Source organism: Nycticebus coucang, chromosome 19, assembly GCF_027406575.1.
Source record: "Nycticebus coucang isolate mNycCou1 chromosome 19, mNycCou1.pri, whole genome shotgun sequence".
NCBI classification, from domain to species: Eukaryota; Metazoa; Chordata; class Mammalia; order Primates; family Lorisidae; genus Nycticebus; species Nycticebus coucang.
Window position 1 is genome coordinate 59,004,096 of NC_069798.1, and position 15,991 is coordinate 59,020,086.

Sequence of the window (15,991 nt, forward strand, 5' to 3'; positions counted from 1 at the left end):
GCAGGGCTCACCAGTTGACTGTTTCCAGTATTGAGACATAAACTGCACACTTAATGATGTTTTTCTGAGTTCAATGGCAGAAAAGTACCCTATAAGTTTAGCCAATAAATAACACATCAGTCTGCCTCTTATTCCAAATCCAAATGATTCTTAGGTCTTTACTCTGTATCTATATATGACCACAACATATTAAAAGAATGGTCACCTGCATATATCTTAGGATAGTTGAAATGGGTGCTTTCTATACAAATAACGCATAATCATAAGGAAATTCTGAAAGGCAAAGGTTTTCTTCTTACACTACTTTCCCCCTCATTACCTATACCCCAGCCATAATGGCTGTCTTTCAGTCCATAGTTCCAGGTACCCTCCAACCAGTGCCTTTGCACATTCCACATCTCTTGCCAGGAATGCTCTCCTCCCCTCTTTTTATCTAATCAACACCTGCTCACCCATCAAATCTCAGTTCAAATATTCCTTTCTCCAGGAAGGCCTCTGCTGTCTCCCTGCCTCACTTTGCAGCACCGCATTCTTTCCTCTTTACTTTATGGCACACATGGTCTAACCAGTCATCTCTCCTACCACCACCCCATCAACTCCTCCCTTAGCACAAGGAGGACACAATATGTATCTCACTGAGTAAGACAAGTGCAATGTTATCTTTCTAGTTATTTTGTCCCTATGAAAATTATATAACAGAAGGCTTCATAATATTGCCTTAAATAGCTGTATCCAAACTTAACCATCTTAACCATTTTACTCTTATACGTAAATCGTGCTGTAAGGAACACCTCTGACCCCATCCCAGAATTTTCAAATCACTGTAGAGCAGATGTCTCCTATACGAATGCACCTACTTCCATGTGACTCACAGGCGTCCCTTACTTCTCCTTACCCACCTCTGAAGAGATTTCTTTGGTAAATAATTAACCAATTATCTGCATTAGATCGCTGTAAAAATATACTTGTTGCCTGGGCTAATGGCCGCCTCTGAAGAGATCTTCGTTATTGGGATAATTCATAGGTTGTTTTGGCTTGTGAAATTTCACCAGATAGGACAATTCCATAGTAACTAGCAGGACCCCCTCCAAAACAATGTTCCTTACTGTTTCATGACATTGTCCCTGCTGCTTTGATGTCCATCCACCCACATGCCACACACACCTACATTTCCAAATCCTAAGCACCCTACAGAGCCATTTCAAATGTCCTGCATATATCTTATGATAGTTGAAATGGGTGCTTTCTATACAAATAATGCATAATCATAAGGAAGTTCTGAAAGGTAAAGATTTTCTTCTTACACTACTTTTCCCCTCATTACCTATATCCCAGGCCAGTCCTGCCCTTTAGCTGTCATATCTACTTGTTCAGTAACTTACAGACATATCTTAGCTTCCTTGCCAGACATCAGTTCCCTAAGGACAAGAACAAAGTCCCGCTGATCTTACTTACTCCTAGAACACCACCTCCATTAGGCAGTTGCTAAATAAATACCTGCCTATGTTAACTTGAAAACTGGTATACAATGTCATTTCTCTCTAAAGTACAATGCCAAAAACCTCACAAATAAAATCTCCCTATTTATTATTAAGTGAATTAATGGAAGTGGAGTTATGAAGTTATTGAGAAAATATATATGCTCTGAAGTGCTTTGTAAATTTTAGCTACTATCATTATTGTCCTTTTTTGAGACCATATAGGTAGCCTAGCTGTGTAAATTTACTACAAAGCAATAGGGTGTAAACCCTATCACGAAAGTCTGACATCAGCTTTTGGATCATCGTTCATGGGAAACCAATGTAGTCAAGTCAACTAATTCTTAGATCTAAGTATCAAAAAAAGGCTCAGCGCCTATGGCTCAAGCAGCACCAGCCACCCTGGTCCTGCCAAACAATAATGATGGCTGCAACCAAAAAATAGCCGGGCGTTGTGGCAGGTGCCTGTAGTCCCAGCTACTTGGGAGGCAGAGGCAGGAGAACTGCTTGAGCCCAGGAGTTGGAGGGTGCTATAAGCTGTGATGCCATGGCACTCTACTCAGGGCGAAGCTTAAGGATCTGTCTCAAAAAAAAAAAAGAAAAGAAAAAGAAATTATCTAAGTATCTAAGAATACATTTATGCCAACTGGGTTATGTTATTCTGAATGTTAAGAAAGAAAATATAAGGATTTCCATAAGGGCTGAAAAAAATGATAAATGTCTACTAAATTGCCTGACAATTGCTAATTCAAGCCTAAATGGGGCACACTAAAGATAAAAGTTTAATTTCCTTTATCATTTCCTCTTACTGCTCATAGCAAATATTGTTTAAGTGTTACTATTTCTTTAATCACATTATATGGTGAGGGCAACAGAGGGATGTTTGCCAGGAGAGCTGCTCCCAATCATCTTCAAAAAGTGGGGGAGGTAAAAACTAACTCTATACTGTGTGAGACCTGCTGCAGTTTTACTACTGAGATTAGATAATATTAGTATGCAAGAATTTTTCTAAAATGAAATGATAAACAATTATAAGTTTGTTCATGCTCACACAAGCAGGCAGTCTAAAGATTAGGTCTCCGAATATCACACAGACTAATCTTTAAAAATGTCAGGAAAAATAATTACAATTCCACTCTTCTTAGGACATTCATGAAGAAGACAGATGGTGACAGTCATATGACTTATTTAAGTCATCGTCACCTTATCTATAATCTGAAATAATAATCCTTTGTTTTAAGGCAGGGTGGTAAAAATAAGAAATTTTTCCTGGTCTACCCCAATAGATATGATATTTATTACCTTACCTACCACCTATAGCTTTGGGACTGGAAGGACTAGAGTCAAGGTTAAGTGCAACTGTCTTATAAATAAGGAATCAAATTTTTCATTCTGCTTTTGGCTTTTTTTCCAAGTTATGCTGTGCAAGTATGAGTTCTGAAAGAACATGCTTCTGCTTTTGAGGTAGAAATTCCCTTGTGGACGTGACACTTTTGAGTTTAGTACGACTGCACTGGTTTTCTTTTTTCTCTTTTTTGTTTTAATGAATGTAGACGCAACTTCTCACCTAACTTCCACAAGGAATAGTAAGAGTTGGAAATATACGAAGAGTTTTATAAAGGAGAAATTAAAGAAAATACATGGTCTCATTCACAAACTCTTGCCCAGTTTTAAAGAAAGGAACATCTCCTACAGCATGGGAGGCTTAGAGCACAGATGCAGACCCCTGTGCCAGGAAGAAACGCACTGCCAGCTTACTAGCTAACTCACCTTGTTCCTAACTCCCTGCCTCAGAGTGCCTTAGGTGGGAAGGGTCCCAATAAGAAAGCTGACAGAAAGCTGCTGCCAACCATCAAGAGCTGGGCACAGGTGCCAGACATGAAGAACTGGGATCATGGAATACCAAACCCACCCACATCTCCTTCGCTCCTAAAGCACTCTTTTGACTCTGAATTAATGGCAAAGGACTGCTTTGAAGCAGCAATCAGCAGACCCCGGACTGAGCTCAGAGACCAGAGTGTATACCGGACAGAAGTGTCTCAACACCGCTAGCCACGACCGTCAGCCCACCGCCTTCAGAGCAGTTGCCCCCAGTTAAGTCACTCCCTGGAATCCTTTGGCAACTGCCCTTCCTGTCACTTGCACTGGCCATCTTCCAATTCTGAGGTGTCTCAGCGAGTCCCGAGGCTGGGACCCGCCCTCCCTGCCGCCTGCCTCCCAGCAACCCGGCCCACAGTGTCTGCACCATCCCGGGCACCGCACTCGGTACCCTGCGCGCCACCAGCTGCTCTGTCTTTGGCAAAGTTTCTCAGCCTCTCTCTTCCTCAGTTGATTCAGCATGAAAAATAAGGACAAAATACCCAGATCCCAGGGATGCTCGTGAATTAACAAGTAGCTACAGGCTCCTCAGAGCCTCGGGAACCCGGCTTGCTGGCGAAGTCCTCTCCAGCCCCGGGAGGCGCCAGGTGAGCGGAGGGTGGGTCGCCGAGGCTGGGTATTCGGCCTGAGGTGACAGTGCCGGAGCGGACAGCGACAGGTGACCTTCCCTACATGGCCGTCCCTTCCTGGGAACCCGAGAGAAAGGAACGGCGGCGGCCCAGCCTCGGTCGGTGGCTGGCCGAGCGGGCTGGGGGGCGCAGCAAGAGGAGTCCACTCACCACCACATGCGCTCCGGGTAGGGCGAGGGGCTTGGGGCTGATGAGCGGAGACACCATGTAGAGAAGGAGCACGAAGGCCACGAGGAAGGCGGCCGCCAGCAGCAGCATCGCTTGGCCGCGGCGGCGGGGGCTTCGCCAGCACAGGCGCGACGGGCTCGGCGGCGGCGCGTCACGCGCGGCTCGCGCAGCAGGGTCGGAGCGTTTGGGTTCGCAAGCGCCGGAGGGGCGGTGCCGGGGGAAGAGGAGGGGCTGGCGGGGCTCCGCCCACGCGGGGAGGAGCTTCCGGGTGGCTCGGGGCTGACGCTGATGTAAGCCCCTTGGGTGTAGCGAGCGAGGTCTGGCTGGGCCACCAGTTATCGCTCCTGGGAAGGGCCAGGTGGTTTTTTTCCAAGGTGCCCCTTAGGACCCCGCAGAGCAGGTTTGCAGCCCCCCTAAACCTGCAGGCTGAGCGTTAGCTGCATCTTGGCCCTGCGAGTTCCTCCATCTCGTGGGTCTCGCTGTCGTGCGCGAAGGACCGCGGCGCACAGTAAACACTGGCTTGGCTCCGGATCGCGTCAGCCTGGAAGCCCGGAGATTAAGCTCCGAAATCCCGGCTTCCATTTCATATTTTGTTAGTGTACTGAGAAATTGGTCACAGCCCACTTTCGGTTTTCAGAGGACCAGCAAGCCTTAAAATGGAGTTTTGAAAAATCACTGAGATGATTCAGTTTCTTTTGGTTCGGAGTTCATATTGTTTACCAAAGCTGGTTCAAAACAAAAAAATAAAACAACCCCCCCCAGCTTTATTGAGATCTGATTTACATATTATCTCGTATAGTTCACCGAAGTATAGTGCCTACTAAATGGTTTTTAGTATAGTCATGGGATGGTGCTACCATCACAATCACAAATTTTTAGAATGTTTTTGTCTGTCCCAAAGAAATCCTCTGCTGACTACCAGTCTCTCGCTCTGTCCTGTCCCCGCCCAGGCCTACGCAATCACTAATCTTTCTGTCTTTATAGAATTACTTACTCTGGATATTTTTACATAAATATACAATATGTTCCCTTTTATATCTGATCTTTCACTTAGCACATTTTCAAGGTTCACCCATAACATTCAGATGTATCAGTATCTCCTTTTTATTGCCCAGTAACATCTCCTTGTTTGGATATACCACATTTTATTTTTCCAATCATCAATTGAGGGACACTTAGGTTGCTTCCACTTATGCTTATTATGAGTGATGTTACTGTGAACATTCATGGACAAGATTTTGTGTAGACATTTTTTCATTTCTGTCAGGTAGGAGTCCAGTTGCTGGATCTTTTTTTTTTTTCCCCTCTTTTTTAACTCTTTTTTATTTTTTTTATTGTTGGGGATTCATTGAGGGTACAATAAGCCAGGTTACACTGATTGCAATTGTTAGGTAAAGTCCCTCTTGCAATCATGTCTTGCCCCCATAAAGTGGATCTTATGGCAACGTTGTTTACCCATTTAAGGAATTGTAAGACTGTTTTCCAGGTAGCTATACTGAATTTTATGTTCCCACCAAAGTATATTTGGGTTCCAATTTCTCATTAACACGTGATCATCTGTCTTTTTTATTATAGCCTTTCCTTGGTGGATGTGAAGTCTCATTGTGGTTTTAATTTGCATACAACACAGGTTTTTGTTTGCTTGCTGCTTTTCATTCTTTTGTTTCTAGAAATACTAGGGAGCTAAGAAGCAAAAGAAATTGATTTGTGTTTTTCTTTCCTTGACTTAGTCTCCAGAGTTAGCCACACTGCAAGATTTAAGAGCATAATTCCCAAGATTTCTGACACCAGTGCAAGTTTTGAGGTTCCCAAACCACCTTCAGGTTTGATAACTCAGTGGAAGGACTCATAGAACTCACTGAAAACTCTGAGTCTTTATGGCTACAATTCATTGCAGGGAAAGAACACAGATCAAAATAACCCAAGGAAGTACATGTATGGGGCAAAGTCCAGAGGGTTACAAATGCACATCTTCTGACTTCCTATGGAGTCAGGATGTATTGCCCTCCCAGAACTGGTATGTGAAAGTATGTTTGGAGTGTTGCCGACCAGAGAAGATCATCTGAGTTTCTGTGTCTTGAATTTTTATTTGGCTTCATTACTTAGGCTTGAATAATTGTCCGCGTAGTTGAACTGTCTCCAGCTAGACTGTACCCTACACCTGAATCACGTGGTTGGTCTTTCTGGCATGGCCACTCCCTAACTAAACAAAGACACTCTATCATGTATGACAAACATGACCTCCCAAAAGCTGAGGTCAAAGGTAAAATATTTTCAGGTAAGGCTGAATTCCGTTCTGTGCAGGCTGGCACTTGGCCTTCAGCCTAAGCTATCTTACAGCAAAATGAACATATGTCCAACATTTGGAGGAACTATTGTGGAGTAGGTGGCTTTTAACCCAATTACCCAATACATTTTCACATCAATATGAATATTATATTCTCACCAACACAGCCAGTGTTACACTGTATCAAGATATGGCAGTACACATAACCTGAAAGATGAGTCAAAAGATAATGACACATTACTAGAATTCTGGTCAGCCATCAACAACTGGTCCAGTTCATCATCATATGATATGATCAAAATGTCTCCCAGAGCATTGCAAATCAGGCCTGCAGGTTTCCATTTAACTCTATCACTTTCCAAAAATAGGAGTGGCCTTTACCCTTTCAGGCACCAGACACTGAAAATGTTTTCTCCTGTGATATCCTCCACTATTTAGAATTAACAACTTATGTGGGCTCAGGCAATCTCATTTATTCCAAGTTGGCATGTCAAATCAATATTGCCTGAAGGACAGACTTAACCAGCCTTCTTTTTTTTTTTTTTTTGCAATACCATGAAAAGGAAACTTTCCTCAGGGAGACACAATATCCACCCCCATAGTACATTCATAAGGAAATGCAACCACTTTATACAGAGTATATTCCAAATGTTCCAGTTTTCATCCGAATGTTCACCTTAATCCCATCAAGCCTTGTATTTTCATATCTTCCCAATTTAAGGGTAGCCTCTGTTAAGACTTTACCAATAGGTTTTAGAACCACAGTGCACGATGCTCCCGTGTTGAGGAATTTCAGAATGTTTCTTTGCCACCTGTGACCTTTTACCTATTCATGCACATTTGGCGTTGGGCTCCTAGCCAGGATTTGGGCCACGGGATACATTGCATATCATCATTCTAGAAGATTGGAGGTCAGGTTTCTCCTTGTCTTCTCTGCTATGGAGTTTTTAAGATTTATCCAAACTGGGATGAATTTTTTAGGGCTCTTCAATGTTAGTGGACCAACAGGGGCTCCCATTGGTTCACTCAGTCTCTGAGATTGCTGCGTTGAGACTTTCATTTTGGTCCCACTGGTGCCTGCTTTATTCATATCATTTCTTAAGAACTGTTTAATATTTTCATCCATTCTCTCTCCCTTCTATCCCTATTCTCTTGGAATCAGTCTGTTATATGTTGTTCAGCATAACTTTTCTATTTGGAGGTGGCTCTGAGGTAGCAGCTGCTGCTCAAACTGGCCAAGAGGCTAGCTTGGCCCAGCCTCAGGGTCTACCCTGACACTATCCCTTACTTTTAGCTATTACAGGTTATAATCAAGGGATTACATGCTCAGCTCTTTTCTTATTACTTTGCATTTATTTTGGCTTCCCATGAGCCACTCCTTGGGAATGGAATCCATCATTTCTAACCTCCATTGGTGAATCTTACTTCCAGTGAGTTCAATAAACTCCACAATCGACTGCAGTTTATCCCAGGGATGAAAGGCTGGTTCATTGTTTGAAATTCAGTCTAATCCACCATATTATGAACAGGCTAAAGAACAATTTTATAATCTCATCAATGCAGAAAAGGTATTTGACAAAACTTGACACTTGTTCATAATTCAAACTCAGGAAAATAGGAATATCAGGGAACTTCCTCAGCTTCATAAATAATATCTACCAAGAAACTACAGCTAACATTATATTTAATGATGAAAGGCTGCTTCCTCCCATACATAAGATTAGAAACAAGGCAAAGATGCCTTTTCTCACCACGCTTATTCAACAAAATGCTGGAAAGTTAGCCAGTACAATAAGGCAAGCAAGGAAATAAAAGTCATATAGATCAGAAAGGAATAAATAAAACTATTCTTTATTTTTTTTTTTTTGCAGTTTTTGGCTGGGGCTGGTTTTGAACCTGCCACCTCTGGTATATGGGGCCCGCACCCTACTCCTTTGAGCCACAGGCACCGCCCAAATAAAACTATTCTTATTTGCCGATGGCATGCCTGATCAGGCAGGAAATTCCTAGGAATGTGAAAAAAAACAACCAAAAACCTAGTAGAATTAAGCAACTCCAGCAAAACTACAAGATACAAAATAAATATAAATAAAAAGAATGCATTTTGGCTTGGTGCCCATAGCACAGTGGTTAAGCACTGGCCGCATACATCAGGCTGGCGGGTTCGTACCCGGCCCAGCCCTGCTAAACAACAATGACAACTGTAACCAAAAAATAGCCAGGTGTTGTGGCAGGCGCCTGTAGTCCCAGGAGGCTGAGGCAAGAGAATTGCTTAAGCTCAAGAGTTTGAAGTTGCTGTGAGCTGTGATGCCACAGCTCTCTACCAAGGGCAACATAGTGAGACTCTGTCTCAAAAAAATAAAAAAAAATTGAATGTATTTCTGTATAGTAGCCATGAACTTATGGACTCTGGAATTAAAAATATAATTTCACTTACAATTGCTAAAAGAAATGAAATAGTTGTAAATCTCACAAAACATGTTCAAGACTTAAAAGCTGAAAACTACACGATGCTGGCAAAAGAAATCAAAAAATATTTAAATAAAAAGAGAGACATATCATGTTCCTGAACTGGAAGACTTAATATAGTAAAGATGTTGATTTTTTCCCCCGAATTTGTTAATGTTTTAATGTACTTCCTACTCAAACCCCAGCAATATTTTTGTATATATTGACAAGATTACTCTAAAATTTATATGTAAAGGCAAACAAATTAGAATAGCTAAAACATCTTTTTAAAGAAGAATAAGGTGGGAAGATTCAGTTTATCTGATTTCAAGACTGGTTGTTTAGCCACCAGGAATGAAGGCAGCATTGTATTGGCAGGACAGACACAAAGATCAAAGTGACCTGGAAATAGACCCACACAAATATATCCAGCTGATGTTTGACAAAAATGAGAAAGCAATTTAATGGAGAAAAGGCAAGACTTTTCATGAAATGGTCCTGATACACCTGGACATCCATAGACAATAAACAAACTTTGACCTAAAGTTCATGCCTTTTGCAAAAATTAACTTAACAAAGTGTGATGGCTAATATTATTTGTCAACTTGACTGAGCCATGATATTTGTCTGAGCCTACATATTTGGTCAGACATTATTCTGGGTGTTTCTGTGAAGGTGTTTGGATGAGATTATCATTTACCCAGAAGACTAAGCAAAGAAAATTGCCCATCCTGCTGTTGGTGGGCCTTTTGCTATCAGTTGAAGAACAAAAAGGCTAACCCTTCCATGAGTAAGAATCTGTCTGCCTGATGACCTTTACACTAGGACATTGTTTTTTTTCCTTTGGCTTTGGACTTGAACTGAAACATTGGCTTTTGTGGGTCTCTAGCTTGCCAATGCATTCCGCGCGTATTGGGACTTGCCAGCCTTCATAATTGCATATGACAATTCCTTACAATAAATCTCTATTGCTTTGGCCATTTGTGGAAAATAAAATTTTCTAAAGATGATTGAAAGTGATGCCCCCTGGGGAGTGGAATCAGAATTGAGGAGGCTTTGAGGGGAGGGAATTGCTGAGCTACATCTGTAGTTGAAGTGGTGCGGAGGCTGGGTGATGCTTCATGCTCTATCATGATGGTTCTTATCAGATGTCTGTTCACCAGACTTGGCAGATTCTGGTTATGCTAATGAAGTAGCACCTCAGTGAGCTGAGCAGCCATTTGCTTTTGTCCTAGGAACCCCATCACCAATGACTGCTTACAATTTCTGTGGGTAAAACCATTCTGATGACCACAGGAGCTGTACAGCCTAATTGGTGCCCAAGTACACTAAGTATGTGCTGGCCAATTGCAACTACTTGGCTTTTGCAATCCAAGGATATTTCCAGCTTCAGTGAAATCAAAAGCCAATTAAAAAACACTCTATCCACCTGCCAAAGCCTTGGTTAAGAGATTGAATGCTGGGTCTTTTCTAGGAACATCGTGAACATTGTGGCACTCTTACATGATAAATCCATTCCAACATTTATATTTCCTAATGATGGATTCATTCTTCTCTATTGTACGTTGTTGGGGTTCAGAGAGTCAGAGAGGATCTACCGTTGAGTTCAGTTTGTTCAGCCTCACAAAATCACTCTCAGCTGCTCAAACCAAAAACTCAAAACACAATCCCTGTTGATTGAACCCACATTGATAAATTAAATCACATTTGAAACTTGATTCTCCTTTTCCTTGATCAATATACCTTTTTGTCACACATGCTCCAGATATTTGCTGATATTTGGAATCCTCCAAATTCTCACAAATACACACATTCCAGTACTCTGAAGCCTGCTCTTTTACTACTGAATTTTCTTACTTTCACGTAACAAAACTTGGTGAATATGTGAATTCAAACTGATACAACTGGCAACCTGCAGGATCAAATACCGAATTTGAATTTGGCTTTTGATTACTTTGGCACTGTGGTTGTCAGAAATGTTTCTTTTAGTGTAGTCACATGAGATCCCCGGGTTTCCGTCTCTGCTTTGACTTCTTGACCAGCTGTCCTCTTGCTCTTTGTTTTGCTCTCCACCAACAGCAGAGTGGCTCTCCAGTGTCTTGTCCTCAGGGGGCACTTCATTCCATGTGACCATAGGCAGGAACATAATTATGTTTCACCAAGAGATCTACCAGATTTTTATCCAGCTAGATCCTGCTGATGCCGCTACCACCCTATATTTAATGTCTTACCTACCACCTTTGTGTTACTTCCTCAAGATTGAAGGACCTGGGTGGCAGCACCTGATGTGCCGAGGTGAGGTCAAGGGAACATGGACTGGCTGCCAAGTCATGAAGAAAAACAGGATCTTTCCACTTTGGTTCCTGCAGTGGGAGGCCAGGGGCATTCACCAGACCAGGAAGGTAGCCTGGGTGAACTTCTTCAGAGTTCAGGCACTTCTTCAGAGTACATTTGCTTGATGAATATCATTGCTGTCCTAGCTTTCTTTTTAAAACCTTTTCGGATATTTTACAGAATTCTAGAGGAGGAGACTTAATTCCTGTGATTTGCTGTCAACCTATAATTCTTCCTTAAAACATTTTCTTAATTTTGAGAGATTAAAAATATTTAAAGATAAAAATACAAAGAAAAAATTATTAAGTATCCACATTTATGTTGCCCAGATTTAGCCACTGTTAATTTCTGGATATATATGTTTTAAGTCCTCCTTTTTCCATATATATATATTTTTTTTTAATAAAAAAAGTAACCATTGCAGCCGGGGTGGGAGCACAAATTATACATGCCAATTGTATTCAAATTTAGAAAAATATGATTTTTTTCTCATTCCACAAATATCTACTGAAATACCCATTAGGCACCAGGCACTGTCCTAGATTGAGCTACAGCCGAGAACCAGACAGATGAGAAACTCCCAGGTCTCACGGAGTATACATGTGAGTGAGAGAAATTACAAGATGGTCGTAAATGCAAAAGAGAAAAATACAGCAGGGAATGGGGAATCCAGAGCAGCAGGAGAGGTTTTACATAGGATGGCCAGGAAAGGTTTCATTAGAAGGTGACATCTTAATATACGTGGGGAGATGAGAAAGGTAAAGAAACTCTGCTGTTGCTGGAGTGCAAAACAGATCGCAGGCCCCCACTATAACATAATGAACATTACATTAAAGTCATTAAAGATATCCATGTGTACACACAGATTTCTGGATGATTATGGATGAATGGACAGATGGATAGATGGAGAAAAATATAGCTAGGAGATACAGTAAAAATGGATTCAAATTACAAAACATTTAAAAAATAATCATGAATAAATTATTTAGCACTTATTTTTATATCTGGCTATAAGTATCAATTTAGCATATAGTATAGGGCATATTTTTATATGTAGTTTGAGCTTTTAGAAATATATGCACATCTTTGTATCAATCACCCACATCCAGGTTTGGAATTGTATTAAATCTGTAAACTAATCCTGGTATTTTTTGTAAGAGTAATCAAACTCAATTAAAGGCCCTGTCCCTCCACTTATTTACAGTTTCTCTTGGTAATGTTTCATAGTTTTTTGTGTGTGGTGTGTGGAGATCTTGCAAGTCTTTGAGTAGACTTTGAGGTATTTGGTGCTCCTTGCTGCTACTGTAATTGTTATTGTTTTTCATAAATTCAATTTTTCTTTTTTTTTTGTAGAGACAGAGTCTCACTTTATGGCCCTCGGTAGAGTGCCGTGGCCTCACACAGCTCACAGCAACCTCCAACTCCTGGGCTTAAGCGATTCTCTTGCCTCAGCCTCCCAAGTAGCTGGGACTACAGGCGCCCGCCACAACGCCCGTCTATTTTTTGGTTGCAGTTCAGCCAGGGCCGGGCTTGAACCCGTCACCCTCGGTATATGGGGCCGGCGCCCTACCAACTGAGCCACAGGCGCCGCCCCATAAATTCAATTTCTAATTGTTAGAATATAGAAATAATTCTATTGTGGACCTTAATTCTATAACCTTGCTAAATTCACACTATTTCTAATAGCTTGTATCAGTTTTCTACATACACAATGCCATCTGTGAATGTCAATTTTGTTTCTTCCTTTTAATCCTTAAGCCTTTTATTTCTTTTGGTTGCATTGGCTGAATCTCCTGTACAAAATTGAAAAGGAATGGTTAACAGTGAACACTTTTTACCTAATCCTGGGAAGTAAAGTTTTCAAAAATTCACAATTAAGTATGATGTTTGCTACAGTCTCTTTGGTACTCTTTTATTAAGAAGTGCTTTTCTATTCCTAGTTTGTGAAATTTTAGAAGACGTTACAAATGGGTGTTGGCCTGTCACTATGGATCTATAATTTGAAGGTAACTTTTCTTCTTCAATTCTGTAGATGCAGTAAATATTAATCTTTCAATATTAGACTACAGGATGTCCTTGCTGTGTTTGGCTAACTGTAGCTTTTGCTGATTTCTGTGGGATAATACTCCTATCATGGCAGATTTCAAGTTGCCAGTATGAGGTCACTGGGAAATAGATACAGTATGTATACTTTTTTTTTTGAGACATGGTCTGTTTTGATGTCCTTCAGGCAAGAGTTCAGGTGATGTGATCACAGCCCACTGCAACCTTGAACTCTTGGGCTCAAGTGATCCTCTCACCTCAAGTCTCCCAAACAACTAGGACTACAGGTATGTGTCACCACACCCAGCTAATCTTTAAAAATTTTTTGTACAGATAGGTTCTCATTATGTTGTCCAGGCTGGTCTCCAATTCCTGGCCTCAAGTGATCCTCCTGCCTCAGCACAATTGGTTCTTGTGAGCCGGTTGGCTCTAGCTTATCTCTAATTTTGAAGTTCCCAATAACCAAGATAAAAATATATCACAACTTCACTAGACCAGTAAGAACAAAACCACCTTATAACCTTAGCTGTTTCATAAAGTCTCACAGATAATCCATGAGGTAGATCAAAATAAGAACATAACTACCTTATCTTTTTCAAGGCTTTGTAAAACATCTACTAAGTTGTGTCCAGTAGTAAAAATTTACTAGGAAAAATTTCGTTCTCAGAGCTTACAATCTAAATGATCTAAACAAGACAAACAGAACATGTTTGAAAGGGAGAAAAATCTTAAGATAATACCATCAACTTAGGGCTAAGGAAATCCAAAGGTAGGATGAGGATAGTTTACAGATTCTTCCTAGAAAAGATTACCTGATTCATCAAGTAGGTTTTAAAGAACGTATGTGATTTGTACTAGCAGAGAAAAGAAGAACATTGTATTAGAAAATGTTATCAATGAAAGAATGGAGGTAGGAAAGAACATGGCACCTGTGAGAGCTCCGAAACTTGAGGTAACACCAGTGTCAACCTGTGTACCCCGTGTTGCTTCCTGTGTAACCTGCTGCACCAAAGAAAGTGGCTAAATGGAGCTTCCATGCATTAATAATGAAATTCACTCATCGTGTTTTTCTGCAGAATGAATAGCTGACGATGAAGTTAGAAGTGTATGTTGTATCAACATGCTTTATAAGTAGTCCCTATAAATTTCTCAGGCTGAGCCAAAATGCTTTTAAAAATCTAGGGTGCAGCTCATAGAGATGGTCAGCAACAATTTTCTGTTGGCTCAGAAAATATCCAAAATTTGTATTGGTTAAGAGCCAGAGAAGCAGAGCATACCCAGAGCATACTCAGGTTCTTTTGAGTACTTGTACACAAAGAACACATGGACACGGTTTAGTAAGTATGCTCTCCTATTCTAGAATAAGCCTAAAGTTATTAGGCTTCATAATTAGCTCTGGACCCAGAAATTTAGAAAATGGAGCTAACGCTCAAAGTGATATGGAAAGTGACACAGCTCTTAGAGCACATGGAAGAATTAAATGTACTGAAGTATCCACTTAATCATTAGTACTATGCTTACATATTTAACTTGGTCATGTATTTGATCAATGTAAGTAGAATACTTGCTCAAATTTTTGAAACTGACAAAAATTCTAGATTTCAACTATTGTATGCATAATAATAAAATTATATTAATTTTTCTAATTACACAGTTAATATCAATACTGGATAATTCTGAGGCTGATAAAGAAGGTATATTAATTAATCTAATCCAAAAATAATTCAGTGCTGGTTCACCAAGTTAATTCCCAGCCCTCACGTAAAACTTGTTGAAAAAACAGAATTTTCATGTATATATTCTTCAATTTAGATAATATTTTCTCCTGCATGGAAGGTCCCAAAATAAAGAAGCATACACAGAATATAGCCAATACTAGGATATATCAATTTACTTCATGTAAGAACACCATGTTTCAGGCCTATGATTTCCATTTAATATTAACAAAAACAATCTGTACAGAAAACCCAAAGGCAACCATATACCATAATATGTAAAATGTGCAAATATACTTTAAAAATGCAAGTTATTCTATAGCATTTGCAATGAAGAACTTCATAGTAATTAAGCAATCTACCTCATTCTAACTAACTTAATAATCTTTTGCATGTATAGCCAATGCAAATGTAGAAGGCACAACTTAGTGTTGATGCTAAAGTGTATAACACACACCCTCAGATTATTTGAAGATATTAAAATAATTACCATGTTTGTATTTTATTAATGAGTCATGAACTCATTTCTAAAGCTTTATGAAGCATTAGATAGCTAACATGTCCTGTGGCCAGGACAAACTGTTCCCTGAACTTAAAAGGTGAAAGACAAGATCGTATACTACTACCTTACATTAAAAAAAGAAATTTATATAATATATATATGTACACACATACACCAACATTACACATATGAAAGTTCCCATAATCCAAAGGGAGACCATTTCCTTATCATCAAAGGTTCCTATTACAGTATTTCATGACAGTTATTTTAAAATTACATACTTATTTACCACCTGTTTTGGTCAATCCTGCTATAGACAGACACTGAAATAGACAATTTTCTTCTTCAAGGTAAAGACAATGTGTAATTTAGAAAGTCTTTCTCTTGAGATTGCACAGTGAAAGGTATAATTTAATTAAATATAAAAGCTTGCTGCTTTTAAATAAACTCTTTAAATCTACACAGGAATCAACCTATTAAAATCAGTAAGAGCACTGGCTGTAACTCAA

At 40.1% G+C, this 15,991-nt stretch overlaps 1 protein-coding gene and 1 long non-coding RNA gene across 2 annotated transcripts in view; one reads left to right on the plus strand and one right to left on the minus strand.

The window, feature by feature from the left end:
- KDSR (3-ketodihydrosphingosine reductase) overlaps positions 1-4,622 on the minus strand; it is a 38,829-nt gene extending 34,207 nt beyond the window's left edge. Inside the window, exon 1 of the mRNA XM_053571226.1 lies at positions 4,136-4,622. Within this exon, the coding sequence (XP_053427201.1) occupies positions 4,136-4,243 (108 nt within the window). The 5' untranslated portion in view covers positions 4,244-4,622. The remainder of the gene's footprint in view (positions 1-4,135) is intronic.
- Positions 3,712-15,924, plus strand: LOC128571634 (uncharacterized). The gene is made up of 5 exons (XR_008375940.1): positions 3,712-3,943; positions 11,147-11,290; positions 13,163-13,228; positions 13,453-13,552; positions 14,127-15,924. It is a non-coding gene; the product is annotated as an uncharacterized LOC128571634 (long non-coding RNA).
- The last annotated feature ends 67 nt before the right edge of the window (positions 15,925-15,991 follow it).